This window comes from Microcebus murinus, chromosome 15 (genome assembly GCF_040939455.1).
Source record: "Microcebus murinus isolate Inina chromosome 15, M.murinus_Inina_mat1.0, whole genome shotgun sequence".
In the NCBI taxonomy this organism is placed as follows: Eukaryota; Metazoa; Chordata; class Mammalia; order Primates; family Cheirogaleidae; genus Microcebus; species Microcebus murinus.
In genome coordinates this window covers 59692920-59714147 of record NC_134118.1, presented here as the reverse complement: position 1 = coordinate 59714147, position 21228 = coordinate 59692920, and the positions used below count along the sequence as shown (strand labels likewise).

The 21228-nt window shown below is 41.7% G+C and overlaps 1 protein-coding gene across 1 annotated transcript in view; it reads right to left on the bottom strand.

Moving 5' to 3' along the window:
- The window catches only part of ANXA5 (annexin A5), a 29893-nt gene extending 14874 nt beyond the window's left edge, over positions 1-15019 (bottom strand). The window contains exons 1-5 of the mRNA XM_076010645.1: positions 14864-15019; positions 14614-14657; positions 3775-3859; positions 2420-2514; positions 807-920 (exon numbers count right to left, since the gene is read on the bottom strand). Of these exons, the coding sequence (XP_075866760.1) occupies positions 807-920; positions 2420-2514; positions 3775-3859; positions 14614-14622 (303 nt within the window). The 5' untranslated portion in view covers positions 14623-14657; positions 14864-15019. The remainder of the gene's footprint in view (positions 1-806; positions 921-2419; positions 2515-3774; positions 3860-14613; positions 14658-14863) is intronic.
- Positions 15020-21228: the final 6209 nt, after the last annotated feature.

Sequence of the window (21228 nt, the reverse complement as noted above, 5' to 3'; positions counted from 1 at the left end):
TTCTCCTCCCTGTACTGCATAAGTAAGAATCACTGAGCTATATGGTCTCCTTGTTGTTAAATCTCAATCTGCCCATTCAAAATTTAACTGCTAACCCTTGAACTTCTTCCTGTCTGGTAAGTCTAAACAAATGTTTCAATGCAGTCATGTTTATACAATATTCTAAACCCAGGTCAAGGGAATACACATTTAGTTTTTGCTACAAGTGAAATTATAACAAGTTTACCAGCTACTTCATTTTAGTGTTTAGGACAGGAAAAATTTTGTGACCAAAAAAACAAATATAAAAAGAAAAAAATAAAATTAGACATGAGGATTTTGTGACCAAAAAATAAATAAATAAATATAAAAGGAAATATAGGAAAAAAGGAAAGGGTAGAAGAAAATCTTTATCTTGAAAATTCTCCCTGAAGCTTTACTTTTTAACCTAAAATGGTAAGTAATACTATTGTTCCCCAAGCAACTTGCTATTTAAAAAGATAAAATACCTCATCTGAAATATTTTTTAAACACTTCTAAAAATTAGGAGACAGGCATGAAAATAAAATATAAAAATCTATAAAACATATGAAGAATTTAAATAGCCAATATTACTGAGTTTAAGTATACAAAAGTACTGAACGACACACTTGAAATATTCTCCTTCCTTTACTTTTTTATTGCCTCCTACAATTCTGCCCTCCCAGCAACTCTCACTGAAATAAGTCAAATAAAATTTTTAACACATAACAATTAAGATAGAGTAATTACCAAAACAAAACAGTATTATCTATGACAGCAACATTCCTTTCACTAATCCTTTTTACCTTAAGGGCATGCTTCAGTTCATAGGCATCATAAAGCTGAGAGGGTTTCATCAGAGCCACAATTAATTTTTCAAATTTTCCAGTTAGTTCTGATTTCAGGTCATCCAGAAGATCCTAATTCACAGTAAATACAAATTTGTTAACCAGATAGAAATGTTAAGGAGATTCTTCTTAAATATAAGTGATAGCCCCCTTGTACTAATGAATTCTTTATGTAGCTGTCTCCAAGTAGAAGCTACTTGGAGCTACATGAGCTAAACAACCCCATAACCTTGAATAATATATTCTACTTTTAACATGTGACCTAAACCTAAGCTAAGGCAAAGCCATCTATGCATCAAGGTGTTTATTTTTACAAAATGTTTTTATTAACCTAAAGAATTGGAAAAAAATGAATACCTTCAAAAGCAGACTAAAAATATTTTACTTTTAAAATACCATTCTGAGAAACACAGGTATCTTTTTAAAAAGTCCCACCCCCCCCCCCAAATTATAAATACATTTTTACAAAGGATAAAATTTAGCTTATCATAACCAAACATAACCATTTTTTCTTTTCTCTCAACATCTAATAACATTCTAATACATAACAGATTATGGTCATTATTATGCTCCTTACTATTGAGACATCTGTTACTATGGGGATATTGTATATATAATTATGAAAAGAAAGACTACAGGTATTTCCTACCTATAAGTTTCCGCATATCAGGCAACTATAAATGGTGTTTAGAATGCCTTGCTTTTTTTTTTGCTTTGCATTTGTTTCTCAGTGAAATGACAAGTTTTCAGAATAACAGGACTTAAATACATTTAAGTTTTTTATGCATGCACCCATTCATTTAATTAATGAATTTAAAAATTTTTACTTTGAATTATTAATCAAATAAGAGCAATTAAATCAATTAATTAAAAAAATCTATCAATTATTTTTTTTTTCTTTTTGAGACAGAGTCTTACTCTGTTGCCCAGGCTAGAGTTACATGGCATCAGCCTCGCTCACAGCAACCTGAATCTCCTGGGCTCAAGCGATCCTCCTGTCTCAGCTTCCTGAGTAGCTGGGACTACAGGTACGCGCCACCACGCCCCACTAATTTTTTCTATTTTTAGTAGAGACAGGGTCTCGCTCTTGCTCAGGCTGGTCTCGAACTCCTGACCTTGATAGATCCTCCTGCCTGGGCTTCCTAGAGTGCTAAGATTACAGGCATGAGCCCCCTCGCTCAGCCAAAAATCCATCAATTAAAGTCACCACAAAATGAACCAAGACCATAACTGTGTCATAAAAAAAATATTGTAATACAGGCTTATACCTAGAAAATGGACAATAAAACAATCCTGAGTATAGAAGGTAAAAAGGAGGGCAGTTATCCGGAGGGGATCTTTGACACCTCTACAGCATCAAGAAGGGAAAAACAATTATGTGAGGATAAGTTGGGTGAGCATTGTGTACCAGCATCTGATAATTTAGAGGAAAGTTGAAAAGAATAAAAAAAAGTAGGGAAGTCAGAATCACAAAATAAACGATGCTTATAAAAATTACTAGCATATTCCAAAGCAGTCTTAAAACTCACAGCTGCCCTCCCATTCTACCCTGGGATGAAGTGTGGTCTTACCCTGCCAAATAGAGTTTTAAAAGCCGCGGAGATTTCCTGGCGCTGAGCATTACTGCGGGATGTCAACAGAGTCAGGATGCTCTCCTCGTCGGTCCCTGCAATTTATGGTTAACAATGACAGCTCGACCCCCACATGCCCACTCCCCAGCCAGCCCTGGACCCAGCTCCCCAGTCACTTTATTTCCTTAACTCTCTCTCTGAGAATATAAAATATGTTTTCTTAGCTTCTTAAAAATATAAAATTTACAATATATAAAATGCTAGGGTTCCAATATATACTACCCCCCACTCCTGACATATATTAAGAAGTAGGTAGAAAAATACTCCTGACCTTTGAAAAACTGAGTGCATGTAGTTTTTCATGCAACAAATAGTTACTCAAATAACAGCTATTCACAAGGCACAATGTGCTGGGTGTTACAGGGGGTTGGGAGAAGAGAAAGATATAAAAGTCTCTCCTTCCTCCCACTAAGTCTCTGGCTTCATATTACAGACAATTTAGGGTGAAAAATAATAAAAACATAAATAACTGTGAGGTAAGGCACAATGTGACCAGGGCCTCAGGAGAGGTCTGAGTGTTAAACAGGGTTCAAAGCAGGGGGCTGTCAGCTGATGGGAGGTGGAAGGAAGTTTCAGGGAAAGCTTCATGGAAAAAGTGACACCCGAAACAGTCCCTTGAAGGACGGAAGGATTGTGAAAGACAGTGCTGTAAGGAGGGACAGGTTTTCAGAACAAGGGGAAAAGCCCTGTGGGAAAGCACAGGGCTTCTGTGACTAGCAGATAACCCACCCTGGCTGGATCAGAGAACACATCGGTGAGGGGAGTAAAAGGAGATGAGTCTGAAAGGTGGGCTGGGACGCTACGGAAGGCCTCACAAGGCCAAAAAGCACGTGAACAGTAGTGCAGAAGGAGCCTGAGCACAGGGAGACAGTGACACGTGGAAATCCTCGAGATAGGAGGTTTTTAAATGGCTAGAAAAGAGCCCGAGGAAAGAGAAGAGAGTCATATATATAAGAGGCTTGCAGAACGAGAACGGGACATCTGACCGGGCAGAGGGGACAGAGCTGCAAGGCTGCTCGCTCTCGGGGACGGTGGCTGCACCTCTACTCAGCCGCTACAGCACAGTAAAGGTGACAAGCTCAAAAGCAGGGGCTGAATTTCACTGCCTGTTCAGTTGTAGAAACCAAATATTAGGGATGGTCTATAGTATTATTTGTTTATCTTAATGTATCTTTTGTCCTATAAATTTCAGATCAAAATAATCTAAAATTTATCTTACTGTAATCGTGACATTTTGTCTTAAAAAAAAAAACAAATGGTACGTTTTTTAAAAACAAAAATGGGGCTAAATTTACCCAGGCCTTTCATGGCCTTCCGAAGAGTCTCTGCATCAGCCCGCTCATCAAATCCAGGGAAATCACTCACGGTGCCTTTGGGAAGCTAAGACAGGAAACAGGGTGGTATTACTCATATCGTGACAAATATGAGAAAGCAAACAATAAGAACCATAAGCCATTTGCTACATATCACATTTAGTCATTAAACAAATTTACTGTTTGATAACATTGGTGACCGCATTTGCAATGGGAAGCAGACCATTTACAAGGTGGATCCGCAGGACCAATTCAGCGCGTGAGCTGCCCTGACCACCTGCAATACCGTTAGTGGGAACGGGAACGCTGGCTCCCTCTTTCCTGTGATCAAGCCCCGCCAACACCTCTGGGTTCACCGAGGGCACTTCCCTGCAGGCTTCCTTCCTCCCACTAAGTCTCTTGCCACTTTGATCTAGCAACACGCTGAACCTGCACTGAACCTTAATATCCTACCCTGAGCACTCTCTTCCAAGCAATGCTCTTACTGTATGTTTTTTCATCGAAGTCCTGTTTCTGTATACTTACTTCAGGATCTTAAGATAACCCAACAAAGCCTGAAAAGATATTTGGTAGCTCATGTGCCAGAAGAATACTAATCTTTTGAACTTTACAAAGATGTACTGGAAGACATTCTTTACGAGGCTTCCTGTTACATATTATCTCATATATAGTACTTTTAATAATCAAAATATTTTAATATTTCAAAGGGAGTTTGCAATGTCATTAGATCCTCAGAGTCAGAAGGCTTTACTAACACTAAGCCATAAATTCTTACCTTATGATTAAGGGAGGCTCCAGCATTTACTTTTACCAATAAATGTTACTGAATTCCCGCAGACTCGTAATAAGATACCATCCAAAGCTGAGAAATAGCTGCTCTGGTTTACAATCATGTGTTTTATTACGGATGCACAGAAGCACAGTCACCTTCAAGGGGAAAAATTTCTTTTCTGCCTCAGCCTCTAATTGCTGCATATGCCAATAATTATACTACTTATAAATTTTAAAAGATGAAAGAAAAATAGCCATGGGAAAGAACTTCCACAGGACATGGTGTCAAAGGTCAGCTCAGTGACCTTCCCTCTTTAGTGGCACTAAATTATGCTCCCTAAAAAAGTGACACTCGAGGATCCAGGAGACAGTGACAAAGACTCTCTCCTTGACAAACTTTGAACAGGCTCCTCTGAGGCCTCTTCTCAACTAGGCCTTGTACTTGGGCCCCCTTTGCCTGCCCAGCCCAGTTGCAGCAAGAATCCGGGTAACCCACTTTAGGAAGGATACCTCTAACTCCTGATATCTGATCACCCTCTCTTATGGATTGAATGTTTATGTCCCCTCAAAATTCTTATGTTGAAATCCTACCCCACAACGTGATGTATTAGGAGACAGGACCTTCGGGAGATAATTAGGATTAGAAATAGTCATGAGAACACAGTCCCCATGATGAAATTAGTGTTCGTGCAAGAGTCCTGGGAGAGCTTGCTTCTCTCTGCTTTCTGCTTTGTGGGGATGGCAAGAAGGCAGCAATCTACGACCCAGAAGAGAACCCGACCAGAACCTGGCCACGCTGGCCCCTGGACCTTGAAAATAAATTTCTGTTGTGTGTAAGCCACCCAGTCTACAGTATTCTGTTATAGCTGCCCAAAGGAACTAAGGCACTCCCCATGTCTTATCAATTCCTTATCCCCCATCCTTGACATCAGATCATCCTAGCCTGCCTTCAGCAAGAATCCTGTTCTGTGAGTTTTTTGAGAAACTCCCTAACCAGATGTCTCCTCTTGGTACTTTTCCATCCACTGACCTCCTCACTCCGCTTGTTGACTATAAATCCCCAGTTGTCTTCACTGTATTTGCAGTTGAGCCTGATCTCTCTCCCCTATTGTGATAGTCGTGATGTATACTGCAATGCTCTTGAATAAAGTCTTCCTTACTGTCAGAATAATTTTTTCTTTTTCTTTTCTTTTCTTTTTTTTTTTTTTTTGAGACAGAGTTTCACTCTGTTGCCCAGGCTAGAGTGAGTGCCGTGGCATCAGCCTAGCTCACAGCAACCTCAAACTCCTGGGCTCAAGCCATCCTACTGTCTTAGCCTCCCAAGTAGCTGGGACTACAGGCATGTGCCACCATGCCCGGCTAACTTTTTCTATATATATTAGTTGGCCAATTAATTTCTTTCTATTTATAGTAGAGACGAGGTCTTGCTCTTGCTCAGGCTGGTTTTGAACTCCTGACCTTGAGCAATCCGCCCGCCTCGGCCTCCCAGAGAGCAATAATTTTTTCTTTAACAGTAGTCTGTCCTCTTATTCAAGAAGAGAAGATACATTGTTCTTTCCCATGAACAGGGTAGGCTATGAGAGAACCTACTGGAAAACCTGACCTCATAAAATTCTTCCTGACCTTAACTCCTTAGATCAAGTGTTATGACCATGAGGCCAAAGGAACACAACCCAAGAGAAGAAGAGGTGTTCTTCGGGTTGTGCCCCAGACCCAGACTGTTGCCTGGTAGCAGCTTTCGTTTCCTCCATCCCTCAGCTAAACAAAGGACTCTGGCCAACTAGGAAAAGGGGTGGGAGGACCTCTCTCCCACTTATCTCATGGAAAGGTCATGAAACTAAGCCAGAGCTGCTCATTCCTCCATGGGGGAAATGCACCCACAGCCAGGCTAGGCTCCACCCCATCGAAGGAGCACAGGTGCCTAAAGACCAATCAATCCCCCTCCATTAGTTCTGTAGCTTGAGCCATATGAAATCGAATGGCTGAATATTGGCAATTTCATATGATTTAACATAATTAAAAGGAGCTATGGGTCAGGAGAGAAATTGATAAGATTTGAGAAGATAGTTCTTCAAAATTAGCATGGATTGGGAAAGTTATTTCTCTCATATCAAACTGCAGTTTTTGTTTAAAGAGACCACTTCAAATTGATTATGAGGACAACATCGATATGACAGTATAAATGAATAAATACCACAATTTTTCTTAATGTGAGAACTTAGGACTGACTGCCCTTGCAGTTTACCTGTCTGTTTATTCAATTAACCCAACAATCATTTTCTGAATGCATTTCATGTGCAAAATATTAGTTAAGAGTCACGATCCCAGCCAGGGGTGGTGGCTCATGCCTGTAATCCTAGCACTCTGGGAGGCTGAGGCGGGCGGATCGCTCAAGGTCAAGAGTTCGAAACCAGCCTGAGCAAGAGCAAGACCCTGTCTCTACTAAAAGTGGAAAGAAATTAGTTGGCCAACTAAAAAATAATATATAGAAAAAATCAGCTGGGCATGGTGGCACATGCCTGTAGACCCAACTACTCGGGAGGCTGAGACAGGAGGCTTGCTCGAGCCCAGGAGTTTGAGGTTGCTGTGAGCTAGGCTGATGCCACAGCATTCTAGCTGGGGCAACAGAGTGAAACTCTGTCTCAAAAAAAAAAAAAAAAAAAAGAGTCAGGATCCCTAAAGTCAAGTAGAAAACGACAGGTATATAACTAACCAAGGGCAGTCGAGGATGTACACAGAGGCTGGATCAGGGTACTGTGAGCACAGAAAGGGCACACTGAGTTGGAAAGAGTGGAAAGAAAGAAATACGGGGAAAATTCCAAAAAATGTCTTGAAGGTTGCTTGTGAATATGCCAGGCTGGTTCAGGAAAGTACAGAAGTACAGGAGAGTATTTTTCAGCATGCATAAAAGCATGGAAGAACAAAACGATCAATCTGATACTTTGGATTAAGGGTTAAGCATTTCAGCAGAGTGGAACAAGCACTAAAGTTGAATAGAAAAACAAATAAGGAAAAGGTCATGTTGAGGGGAGAGAAGAGGCACAAAAGCCACACTAAAAAGCACTGACATCATCCTCTAGGCAACAGGAAGCCATTAGAGCAGCAGTCCACAGCCTTTTTGCTTTTTGGCACCAGGGACAGGTTTCATGGAAGACAATTTTTCCACAGACCAGGGGCGAAGGGGGGATGGTTTCAGGATGATTCAAGTGCATTACATTTATTGTGCACTTTATTTAGATAATTATTACATTGTAATGTATAATGAAATAATCACACAACTCTGCATGGGTTGGGGACCCCTGCATCAGAGGACACCCAAACAGGGAAGAAAGTGTCAACTCTGCACAGTAACAGTGACTCTGGCAGCAGCAGGGACGATGGAATGGACTGTGCAGGAGTGGAGATAGGAAGACAGTTTCAAAATTAACAACACAAAAGGAGGTCAAGAAGATCTGATCAAAGGCAGGGGCAATGGAAATGGAAAGGAAAATATAAACAGAAACAAGAGCAGGGTAGAAGGGAAATAATTAGATGATTCTGGTTTTTAGACGGGCAAGAAGATGGCTGGTTTTGCATTTCTCCATCACAGGCATATTGGAAGAGAAGCAGGGTTGTGAGTTACTGGCACACTGTGGTAGCTGCAGCTGCCTGAGGGGGCCACCACCCAAGGCAATATTAATGGGGTGGAAAGCAGGGAAGGGAAGGTGATCGACAGAATGTCAGCTAGTATCTGGTAAGTGCAGCAATGAGCCAGGCACTGTGCTCAGGGCTTCACATGGGTCGTCTCAGTAAACCCAATGCTTTGGGGTTTGAATGTTTGTCTCCTCTGAACCTCACATGGACACTTAATCCCCAATGAGCCAGTATTGAAACGTGGGGCCTTCAAGAGGTGATTGTGTCATAAGGGCTCTGCCCTCATGAATGGATTCATCTATTCATGGACTAATGGATCAATGAGTTGTCATGGGAGTGAGACTGGGGACTTTACATGACGAAAAAGAGACTTGAGCTAGCCTCCCCACCACGTGATACCTTGAGCCAACTTGGAACTCAGCAGAGAGTCCCCACCAGCAAGAAGGCCCTCACCAGATGCAGCCTCCAGTCCCCATAACTCTATGAAATAACTTCATTCACTTTATAAATTACCCAGTTTCAGGTATTCTGTTATAAGCAACAAAAAAACTGAACTAAGCTCATTTTACAGATGAAGAAACATACTAACTTAGAAAGATTTGTCGAGTCATCCAAGTGACCAGGAAACAGAGAAGTAGCAGAGCTGGAACTTGAACTCAAGCCATGAGACTATGGCTGTGGGTTCTTAAACACCAAGCTACACTGCACAAAGTCCAAAGGCAAGAAGAAAATCCAAAGAGGGTGATGGCGTGGAAGCCCAAGGAGACAAATGTTCCTAGAGGAAAGGAAGAAGAGGCAGTGTCCAATACCACAGGGAACTCAAGTAAGAAGACCAAAAGGGTCCCCTGGATTTGACAAGTAGAAGGTCTTTGGTGGTGATAAAAGACAGGGGACACTCAGGAGTGAATTGAGAGGCAGATCATCTCAATGACATCCCATTTTACAAACAACAGTGTGTAAACACACTTTACAAAAAAAGAAAAATAACAGACTTGATCCAGTCTGTAGGCTATGAAGAAACAAAGAGGTTAAAAATAAGGGAGAGGTTACAAACAGAAGGGACACGAGGGATATGCCTCAAAGAAAAAGACTTCTGATCCCTGAGACTAAAGGATATTAGGTGCAAGATGAAAGGAAGAGAAGTGTCCTCAAAAATGTTAGCTACTAGCTATGAAGAAGAAATAACTGCTGGTCATATTCTCGAGAGCTTTCTAGAAATTGTGAAACCCTTTTGCTACATTCCATGCAATCAGAGTCACCAGTCAAAGCTAGCAAAGCCATGTAGTGGTATTAAGGGACCAGATGTGAATCACAGACATGAGTCATAAGGGCAGAACCCTTGTTTGGACATCCTGCCCAAACCCCACCACTGCCCACACAAAACTGCCTGCAAATGTGACTTTACATGACTCACAGGAGAGGGCTTCCCCTGTTCCCTGGAGTCCCCACACTCCATCCAGGCTGATGCCCACTCTAAGCTGGCCCTGTTCCCTTCACCCATCCTCAGTTTATCCTCCATACCCTTTACCCCCACCCCCGCCCCCACCACCAACACCTTACCAAGAGAATCATTATATATTCTTAGACAATACTTGACCAAAACATATAATTCACTCTTTTAACTCTCACCAACAAAAATATCCATTCTTTAGCTCTATAATTTTGTTGGCTTTTTTCTTTTCTCTAAATGAAAAGCTCTTTATCCTCAAAGACTAGGTCAAAATAAAATGAATAAAATTAACCAAGAAACAAGTGAAGGGTTGCTTTTCTAGACATAAAGCTCAGACATAGGAAAATAATACATAATAACAATTTCAAGTTTAAAGATGAGAAAACATTCACCTGCCTGGGACATTTTAAATAAAACTTTCCTAAAGGAGTGGAAGGGGACTAAACTCTCCTAAGTTTGTCTTCCAGTTCTATGTAATCAATATTTAATCAAACAGCTACCCAACATTCCACATAATCTAACTCAGAGCCAGAAGATGATGCATTCAGAAACCTCTCTGCCAATATGAGAATGTCCTCCCTTGGCAAATACCAATAAAATGGAAAGCTAAATTGTGTGCTCTTAGAAGTTGTCCAAGAATATCAGTGAGGATCTGAGCTAAAGTGGCCACGTGGCATTAGCCTCGCATGAGTTCATATTAGAGCTCAGGGCAGAGTATGCCTAACTGTTCAGTTGGCCATCTGTGAATAACTCTTGAAAAGCGATATTGCTAACCAATTTATTCACACCAGTGCTTCAGAAATAAATCAAGTTTACAGATTTCCCGCACTAGATAGGTGTATACAGATTCACAACCTTATTTCCTTTTGTATCTAAACAATGGGCACAAATCTAATGAACATGGTTGATCCTAGGCAAAGGTAGGAAATAAGTTAGCTTCAAATCCTTTTTAGTTATAGGAAGAGATAAATAATATATAAGCAAACGAACCTATAGAGATAAAAGGGCATTCAGAGATCATATATGCCCTACTCTTTACTAAATAACGCCACCTAAATGTTTTATAAGGAACTCGAATACAACAAATCCACTACTGTCTCTTTCCCACCTCAAACCTGCAATCTTTCTTTTCTCAAAGAAAAACACAGTCAACCATGGTCAAGCAAGTCAGTCATGCTGACCTTCACCTGACCCTTTACCAGCAACCCTTTACCATCCACCCCCCTCATGCATCAGATTTGCCCACTCTTTCTCATAGGCCCTGCCTATCAAAAGTTCCAGCCACTACCTAGTTTAAGCGCTTGAGGTCTCACTGGGATTACTGCAACAGATTCCCAAGTGGTCTTCTAATATCCAGCTTCCCTCTCCCCGCCCTCAACCCCTGGCCACAGTATCTTATCTCTGCAGCCTCCAGAAATGCAACCATCAAATTGGCACCAGATAAATAAGTTATATTTATCCTTGTTAAATACAAATCTGACTGTGACCCACCCTGACTTGGAACACTCTTTGAAAGCTCCTCAGTACCTATAGAATGGTTCATATGCTTTCGCTCTGGCTCCTGTCTACCCACCCGGCATCCCTTTCAAAGTCAAGGCTCTATTTCCCCACCTGACTGCAGCTTCACTCCAGAAATACCATACTACCTGCAGTTCCTGGTCATGCCAAACTCTTTCATACCCCTAAGCATTTACGTCTGTTGTTATTGCCTCTATGTGTAATGCCTTCCTTTCTTTGTCCTATACAACTAATGCCAGCTAAGTAACCTCAATTTCCTCTTCTGTGAAAGAGAAATAGTAATATTTATTTCCAAAACTGTATTATGAGGACTACTAATAAATAAGGCAAAGGACTTGGCAATGCATCTATGATATCAATAAATCTTACTTCCATTTCTCACTGCGCTTCTCCTGTCTAACACCTGGGGCATAGTGGGAATGCAAAATCTTCATACATTCATGAATGCATGCACAGATGGAAAATAAACAGAAGAGTTAACAACTAGTTTCTAAAGAAATGAAGCTAACAGGAAGAATATACATTCCTTCCCATTAATAAATTGTTTATATGTTTATGTATTATATGAACTACTAAACTCAAAGACTGGATCTAAAAAATACTTAAAGATCTTAGGAGCACTAGTTTTTTTAAAAAAGCTGATGCATTTGTGAAATTTTAGAATAGTATAAAGGTTATACTAATAAATTTTATTTCAGAAATGAATCTATGATATAAAAATATTGTCATATTCCTACTATTTTGAACTTCGAAGTCATTAAAAAAGAAAACACAGACTGCCCACTTCTAACTAGCTTGATCACCTAGGTAGGTCTTCCAAGGGGCACTTGATACTGGATAAGGGAATTAGGATTTGCTACATGCCAACGAATTGCTCAGTGGCTTGCAAAGCAGCCAAGCAGTTTTGGATCTAGTTCTTTTTCAATATTCAAAATGAAGACAAGAGTCAAAGGGATCAGGAACTGAAAGAGACTAACCCAGAGCAGCACAGGCCATAAGTAAACAGGTAACCCTAATCTAAGATCCCAAGAGTGAATTATTAGCTACAGAGAGATTTGACTTTAAAAGGGAATGGCACAAAAAGACGGAACCAATATCTAGTTAGTGCCTCTAAAATGAGCCTCACCTCAAATTTACTTCTTTACATTGATCCTGCTTGCTCTGCAAGGCCTTTGTAAATTATTATACCATAATAATTTCAAACCAATCCCAAAAATTTCTGATCAAACCTTGTACAGTTTAAATATATACCACAGAGATAACATTGATGTTTATAAAGTTTCTAGTGAACAATTATGTAGCTTAGTGTTCCCTTCATGACATTCCTACTGCCCTAAATATATTAACTCTTTATAAACAACATTTAAATAAAATTAAGTACAAACTACACAAAATCTAATTTTTAAAGTGTGATTATCTTAAAAATGAGAGCTATCAAAGCCTTAAATTGAGTAAAAATGTATTAAGTGGATCACTCATGTATGAAATACAGCCAACTCTTGATTTTTCCAAACCAGAGAATACAAGCCAATGTATTTTTATATTTGTTGTTGTTTCTTTAGAGACAGAGTTTTGCTATGTTGCCCAGTCTGGCCTCAAACTTTGGGGCTCAAGGGATCTTCCCATGTCTGCGTCCTGAGTAGCAGGCTACAGATGTGCACCAGCATGCCTGGCTTTAACACTAAATATTTTAACAAAATGTTTTACTTCTATGGTTTACAGAGATAACTAATTACAAAGCTAGAGCAAAAGTCAACACTCTGTATCTTTTTTTAACATCACTTATAACTTTCATGATGATTAAAGACTGTGGTTTTGATAGAAAACAATCCTGGTGTTATACTGTGATAGAGATCACATATATAACTGGATAAGGCAAGCCACCATTCTCCTAGGTTTTATATAGAGAGTGGCCTTCATGCTATTAGCATTCTTTGAAATTATTAAAATTAATGTCCACAATTGGAAAATGGTTCATTTATACCATGTTGGGTAAAGAGTCTGCGTAATGAAAAGGAATTGACTGAAAAACTCAGACATCACTGAGAAACTTACAAAAGAGATTCAAGAAACAGCCAAATGAGCAAGGATAAAGGGAATTATTCTCTGATGCTTGCTACATCCTCATGTCCATCACCACACCAGCATATCAAGATAGGAAAAAAATTCCTCAGGTAAAGGAAGTTAATTCCACATAAAAGTATCCTTTCCACGGAGAAGAACCTAAACTTTCCACTTGAAGTAATATAAGACTTGGTTTATTCTTACATTTAAGTGCAAAAGAGGAAGTAAGAATGGGAGCACTGTATGAATTTAATAAAGCTGCCAACTCATCTTTATCCTCCCATTTTCACTTGGAAAGGACCCTGAAACTTTATTCAAGTTTGATAAGTCAATTTGATAAAAAGTGAACTACTTACTTGTAGTAAGTAGTTGACACAGCATTGTAAGTAAGAGACAGCATTGTTTGAGCAGTTAAAACACTTCTTTTAAAAAAAAAAAAAACTATCTGAACTTTGACAAGCCAACGAGATTGACAAGATCTGTGAAATTAGTTTTGGGGTGGAGTTTTAAAGCACTGATATCTTATGCACAAAAGATTCTTTTGCCATAACATGGTCAATTTTGTTTTTTTATTTCGGCATATTATGGTGGTACAGATTTTAAGGTTTCAATAAATGCCCTTTCCTCCCTGCCCCCACTATTTTTAAAGACTGCTATATATATATATATATATATATATATATATATATATATATATATATATATCTCACCAATTTTCTCTTTCCTACATTTTTGAGAAATATTAACAGCAAAAAAGGTTAAAAACAGCCCATAATTAGATAATCGACTTCTGCAATAGTCCCAAGGCAAATTGAATTCAAAATTCGTTCCAAGAGTTCATTGCTTAAGAAAAACAGCTCTTCCGTTTAATCTTTTGCATGAAAAAGAGTCGGTGCCCTAAGACCAACAGTTCTTTCCAGTAAAATTGGGCTGAGCAACTGGAAAAAACCAAGGCTGAACCACAGTATTAAAACACAGGAAACTTTACGGGGCGGGGGTTGGAAGCTAAGGAAAAAAAAAAAATGCTTTAGCCTCACATGACCACGATGAGTTGTTCCTGCTCTGGTCTAATTTTAGCGACTCTCCGGATTTTGGGAAAGGCCCACTTTTACACATTACTCAAGAAAAGGGAGTGCGCTGAAGACGGCCACGTCACCGGCTGCTGCGCGCCGGGAGCGCGGCCGCGTCGGGGCCGGTTCCGGGGGACACTCCGCGGGAAGAAGAGGGACCACAGGAAAGGGGGAACTAGAAAGGTGTAAGAGATTTCCCGAAGGCAGATTCAGTTCACTCCTAAACTTTTCTGGCTTTTCAAATTCTGGAACTCCCCTGTCGCGGCTTCACCTTGCGGGTAAACCCGAGCGCAGCAGCGGGGCGCACGGCCTTACCTGGTCCATGGCGGCTCGTCAGGTGAGGAGAAGGTGAGGCAGGACTGCAAGAGAGGAAAGACCGGTGCGTTAGCGAGCCGCTCGCCGGCCCGGCCCCGCCCAGGGCGCTCCGAGAGTCCCGAGAGCCGCGCCACCGGCCGGGCCGACCGGTCCTCTCCGCAGCTCCGAGGGCAGCGCCCGGCGGAGGCCCAGCACCCGGCGACCCCGCTCCCTCTCCGGGACCCCCTCCCCGGGCCAGGCGGCCACTCACCTAGACAGCGGGACCCAAGTGCCAGAACCTCCCGGGGCGCGGCGGCGCGCAGGGTGCTGCAGGGATGCGGGCGGAGAGGGAGCTCGGCGGCTGCACCCAGACTGCTCCAAGCAACGGAAACACCAGCGGCCCCGCCCCGGCCCCGCTCCGCCCGGCCCGCCCCCGCCTGGGCCTCGGCCCCCCGCCCGGCCCCGCCGGCCCGGCCCGCCCCTGCCCGGCTCAGCGCGCCTGCGTCGGGCGCGGCTGCTCCGAGGCGTCTCATCGCAGCGCGGGGTGTCCCGCGGGTGCGGCGGGCCTGGGTGGGGCGCGGCCGCAGCTCTGCTGGCACCGGGAGGGGGCGCCGCTCCCCAGGGCCCCGGGGACCGTCTCGTCCTCGCGCGGCAGGGAGGGCGTGGGAGCTGTCCAGGACTCGGGGCCTGGGCGCTTGGCCCTCTCTCCCCTCCGCGGCCTCGCTCGGTGCTCTGACCTTTTTGTGTCCGTGCGTGGGCGTCTCTTTGGAGTCAGGAGAAAGTCATTGCAGCCAAGGACAGAGCGTCTTTGACCATGGTATAGAAAAAGCGTGAAGCTTTGGGGGTCAGTTCCCAAATTGGTTTTGTATCTGTTTTTGTTTGTTTTTAAGAAGTGTCAATGAGTGCTTCCTGGATGGCCCCCTCTCAAATTTATAGCCCTCTAGCAGTGTATGTGGGGTCTTTCAAAGCCTTTTGCCTGGAATCAGTTGGGGATTTTGTTTGTTTGTTGTTTGGTCTCACCCTGTCGCCCCAGCTGGAGTGCAGTGGTGTCGTCATAGCTCACAGCAACCTCAGACTCCTGGGCTCAAACAATCCTCCTGCCTCGGCCTCCCGAGTAGCTGGGACTTAATATGACTTAAAATTAAACCATGCCCCACACTGGTTCAACATAAAATATATGAGTATATGAAAGAGGGAGCGTCTGCAGGGTATTGTACTAGGATGGTGCTGGAAAAGGAACTGTAGAAAGTGCCCTTCTCAGACTTACTGGTGTAGGGGAGAGGAGGCGCCGGAGCTGGGCCACAAGGCAAGAGGACAAAAGGTTGCAGCACTACACCTGTGTTCTAGACACATATTCTAGGATCTAGGATGAGAAGTGCAAAGTATTGTGGAAATTCAGAAACGATAAGGATCTAGCTTATTTGAGAATGAGAAAGAGTAAAAGGAGAACCAATGTGGTTCTTGGTATAAAACGTGTGGTTTGCTTTCACATGTGAATCACATGCTTAATCTGGCCCTGCCAAAGTTGTTAGGGACAGAAAAACAAGTGAGACCTAATGGAAATCAGAAAAACAGAAAGGAGAAAGCAGTTATAGAAAACAATAAGGAGGAAATGATTGCAGAAAAATAAAAAAGGGAATAGTTATTTAAGTCTTAAGGAATGGGGTAATTCGGTAATTAAGGAATGGAACACTGACTAGCAGGGAATGGAAGAACACTATAAACAGTTACTAAAACAAAACTTTTAAGTCATGTACATACCTGGAAAGAATTCAGTCCCCAAAACAGTCATGTATAACTATTAATACTTATAACCCTTATCTAAACTACTAACATATAAAAGAAAAAACATAGAAGTAGGCAGTGTCTACGTACTTTTGCTTTGCACCCTTAAGCTTTCCTTACAATAAATTCTTCACGCATACTTGCTGAGTGTCTGTCATCTTGCTCTCTGTTGTACAAGCCAAGGCTTGTGATTCCTCCAAGCCTGGAGCCCAAGAACTGGGATAATACTTCAGTCCAGCGGTGGGCTGAACCATGACATTTGGTCTCAAAACCAGCAGAGTGGTTGTTCTCTGGAAAGAGAGACAAAATTGCCAAGCATGTGGAGCTTACCCCCGCCCCGCCCCTGCCTCCTGGTCTGCTGTGTCAGGTTGCCTTTTGTCTCAGACCCTCCACCAGCCCAGCCTCTCTCCATGGCCTGGGGCTCCCCACTACACACCTCTCCAAGAGCATCCTTTGCAAGACCAGGTGTCCTTGTCCTCAGGCAGCCCTTCCTCAGTGCTTTAACTCTTTCTTTCTGCCAGCCACCAACAGAAACTCCTTTAACCCTTTGCACTCGCTTGCTTTTTTCTCATTATCTACTCGACATTATCTGCACTCGCTACATCCCAGTGCAAAGGGTTAATCCAGTCTAGAACATTCTTTTTCCTTCTCACATCCACTTGAACTTTGTTTTACTTCTTTAACTTTCTACTCTTACATTAGTAGGATGAGGCAGGACCTCAGAGATCCCATGTAACAATCATTGATTTTATAGGAAAATGATTCCCAGAATGGGTTGATGACTTGCTCTATGTCCTACAGCTGAGTAATGACAGAACGGTTGAATTATTGGACCCAAAGTCTTGATATACCCCAGGTAGTATTTCTTTTACCTCCAATTGCATCAATTTATTCAAGTCCTACTCTGGACCAGGCACAGTTCCGGGCTTTCGGAATAACATGGTAAACAAAACAAACACCCTGCTCTCATAGGTCATACATTCTAGTGGAGGAAACAAACAATAAACAGATATCTATTAATCATATGCCTCATGTGTTGTGCTATAAAGAACATAAAGCAGTGCTAGGGAATGGGAATGACAGGGACACTATTTTGCAAAAGGTGATCTGAAGGCATTTCTGAGAAGACATTAGCAGAAACTTGATTTGATACAGTTTAATTGTATCTGACAATTATTTATGAGCACCTGTGGAAAAAGCATACCTAAGAGTTTGCACTTTAATATTATAGCTAAAGCACATATACAGACACAAAAATGAGACACAGACTACAAATCATGGGGAAAATGCAATCAAAATACAATTGGTTTCAGAGGAAAAATAGCTGGATACTTTGTCAAGGGATTAAAAAAAAATTGATCCATGTGGCATTTGAATTAGGCTTTGAGAGAGGATATTTTATCAGGCAATGAAGAGGAGAAAGGGTGATCTGGTTAAGTGGACTGCAAAACCAAAAAAAGGAAAAGTGCCTTTTTGTGTCTGTGTGAAAAGAACTTTCTAAAGTGGCCAAAGTGGAAGATATACATAAAGGGAGAATGCCACATAAAAATTCTGCTTTGAATGATGGTATGTAATTGATGGATTTTGAGCAACTGATGTTTTTTAACTACTGAGTGGTATAGATAATGGGCACTCCAGAAATCTCCTTTACTAACTTTTGTCAACTTAAATAACAAACAGGGAGGGTACTCTCTAAAAGAATATGACATTTATTTGAGAATGGACATTGTAATGGAAATATGCATTTCATAGTAATCTATGTGCATATTCAGGAAGGTAAAGGAAGACAAAGGTTTTTAAAGGAAAAATAAGGAAGATTACCTCATTCTTTTGAGATCATTATCACGAGGGTGGCACAGGTCCAAGGTTGGACAGGCAGTTGCTGAGCAGATGTCCTCTCAGAAGTATTTGTGTGTGTGTGTAAGTTTGCAATGGCCATTGTCCAAAGTTGAGGTTGAAGTTCTTGTTATCAGGCATTTGTGCATGAGAACCCACACTTCATGGCCTTCTCCAGCCATTTGTCAAGGTTTGATTTTGTTTTGTTTTTAACACAAATGACTGCATTTCAATTCTGAAAACCTTCACATTCTTAAAAACAAGTGTCTGTCATTTGTCCTTTGAACTCTCTAATTATAGTGTCCAAATGTCACCTTCACAATCTCCACCAGATTCTCCACTTAAATTTTCTCTGCCCATCCATTTAAAATTAAAGTTTGTGTTAGTGTATTGTCTCTGTGTTGTGTTAATTATAGGTATTGCATAATAATTTTTGCTTGTTGTAGTGTTCTTGGGTATAAATACTGGATTTCAGCAATTATCTATGAGACAATCAGGTCACATCAGTTTTGTTTTTATTGGGGAAATATATCCAATGTCAGACAACCAATTTACAAGCATACTATTGAAACTCAGTTTATTTGTAAACTCAAGATTTTCTCAATATCACTCTTTCCCTCAATTATTTGTATCATCAGGAACTAGCCAAATTATTCTAAGAAAGTTACTGAGCCTCTTCGTGCTGCAGTTTCTACATCTCTCAACTCTGATATTTCGATCATATATTCCTTGCCCTGCTATTTCCCTTGATTATACTGATCCATAAATAGGGAACAAATGAGTTATAGGCTTTGGATAAGTAAGTACAAAACAACTTTTCTGTAATTTCAGAAGAGTCAAAGAATTGGACTCTGGTTTTTTAGAAAACTATAAAATTGTCAACGTCTACTTTTTAAATTTATTTTATTTGATAAATATATTTGTTTCAAATTGTAGTTAGTTAAAGAACTAAGAAAATACACAACATGGCAATGAAAGCAATAACAAAAAAAAAAAAGAAAGAAAAAAAAAAAAGAACTAAGAAAGAAGGCAGAAAAAGTAAATTGCAAGAGCCAGAGGAAAAAGAGAGAGTGGCTGAGGGGTAAGGTAGGAGATTGGTATGAAGGGAACATCCTGCCTCCCAGACAAGAGCCTGAAAGACCAGCCTCTGAAGTCGGAGGGAATTGAGTTTAAATCCCCACTTGACTGCATACCAGGCGTGTGTCTTGGACAAGCTGTGTGACTTCCCTCATCCTCCCTTTCCTTCTTGGGAGTGGTGGTTAGGATGAAATGAGCTAATTTGTGAAAATGTCTAGCAGTCATAGAAAGATCGGTTTCATTCCTCCATGGCTCTTCCTCCTTCCAAAAAACTCTCACTACCATTCTCAGCTCCTATTCTGATGGTTCCGCCCCTGCCCTCACATTGAAAGCAAATAACCTCCTCTGGACCCACTGCTCCACCGCAGCAGGACCCAGCCTACCACCAACCAGTCTCTCAGAGCTGGCAGACCTGACTTCGGGAGGCCAACCTGAGGCTTCCTGGTGCCGTTCCTCTTCTGCCCTCCTGTGTGTCCTCAACCAGGGTCTTCCAACAATGACCCCTATCAACACGCAGCTACCCTAGACCCCCACTCTCTACACTGCTCTCTGTGTGCAGAGCCCCTCGTCTCCATTTGCTGGTGCCAAGAACTCCATAAGCATCACTGGAGTTTAGTTCGAGCCACCTACCTGGCTTCATTTCATTCATGCCTGTAAGTGTCAAGATGATAAGGGAGGTGAGGCTGCATTCCTCAGGGGGCTCTGCCAAGTCTGTTCCCACCATCACCTCTACACCCAGCACTGATATGAGAGTAGCCTTATTCTAGTGGCTCACCATCCTTGCCCTTTAGAATTACAGCAGTTGCAGTATCTTTGGGGAAAACAGGTGTCTTAGTCCTTTCAGCTGCTATAACAAAATACCATAATGTGGGTAACTTATAAACAACAGAAATTTATCTCTCACAGTATAGGAAGCTGGGAAGTCCAAGATCAAGGCCCTGCAGATTTGGGGTCAGGGGAGGGACTGCTTCCTCATAGATGGCTGTCTTCTCACTATGAAGTCACTTGGCAGAAGGGGCTAGCCAGCTCTCTGGGGTCTCTTTTATAAAGGCACTGCCTTAGTGCCATTTTCAGCTAGTATAACAGAACACCATAGAATGGATAATTTATAAAGGACAGACATTTATTTGGTTCACAGGGAGGCTGAGAAGTTCAAGATCATGGCACTGGCATCTGGCTAAGGCCTTTGTGCTACATCGTCCTATGGCAGAAGGGCAAGCAGGCACTCAAGACAGAGAGAAAGGGCCAAATTCATCCTTTTTATCAGAAACCCACTCCCATGATAACAGCATTAATCCATTCATAAGGGCAGAGCTCTCAGGCCCTAATCACCTGTTAAAGGTCCCCTCCCCCAAATACTGTCGCATTGGATATTAAGTTTCCAACATAGGAACTTTGAGAGGGGCACATTGAAAGCATGGCAGACACTCATCTTAATCTCGAGGCAGAGGCTTCCAGATCTAAACACCACCCAAAGGCCCTACCTCCTAATCCCATCACCTTGGAATCTAGGATTTTAACATGAATTTGGGAAGGACACATTCAGACCATAGTAACAGGTCCAGATATACTTTCAGAACCTCATCCTGAGCCAACAGTGCTAACTGTCCTCTCATTGAGACCCATGTGCTCGCCAAGAAATTAAAAGCAGACTCCTTAGGAGATTTTTAGCTTTAGATGTCTTTCCACTATTTTTATTCAAAACATCTGTATTTATCCAGCGAAATGTAAATCAACTTCCCTAGCAGGAGACTGGAATTTAGGTCTTGGGTAAATTATGAGGGTATCTCATAGGAATCTTTCAGACAGAATGTTCTAGGCTTGATTAAGATTCTGAAAGCTATTAGTAAAAGAAGCAATAAAAATACAAAGTGTACTTATAAAAAGGCAAGCATCCTGTGTCTCTTGTTTGTTGCTGAACTCCCAATACCTAGTACA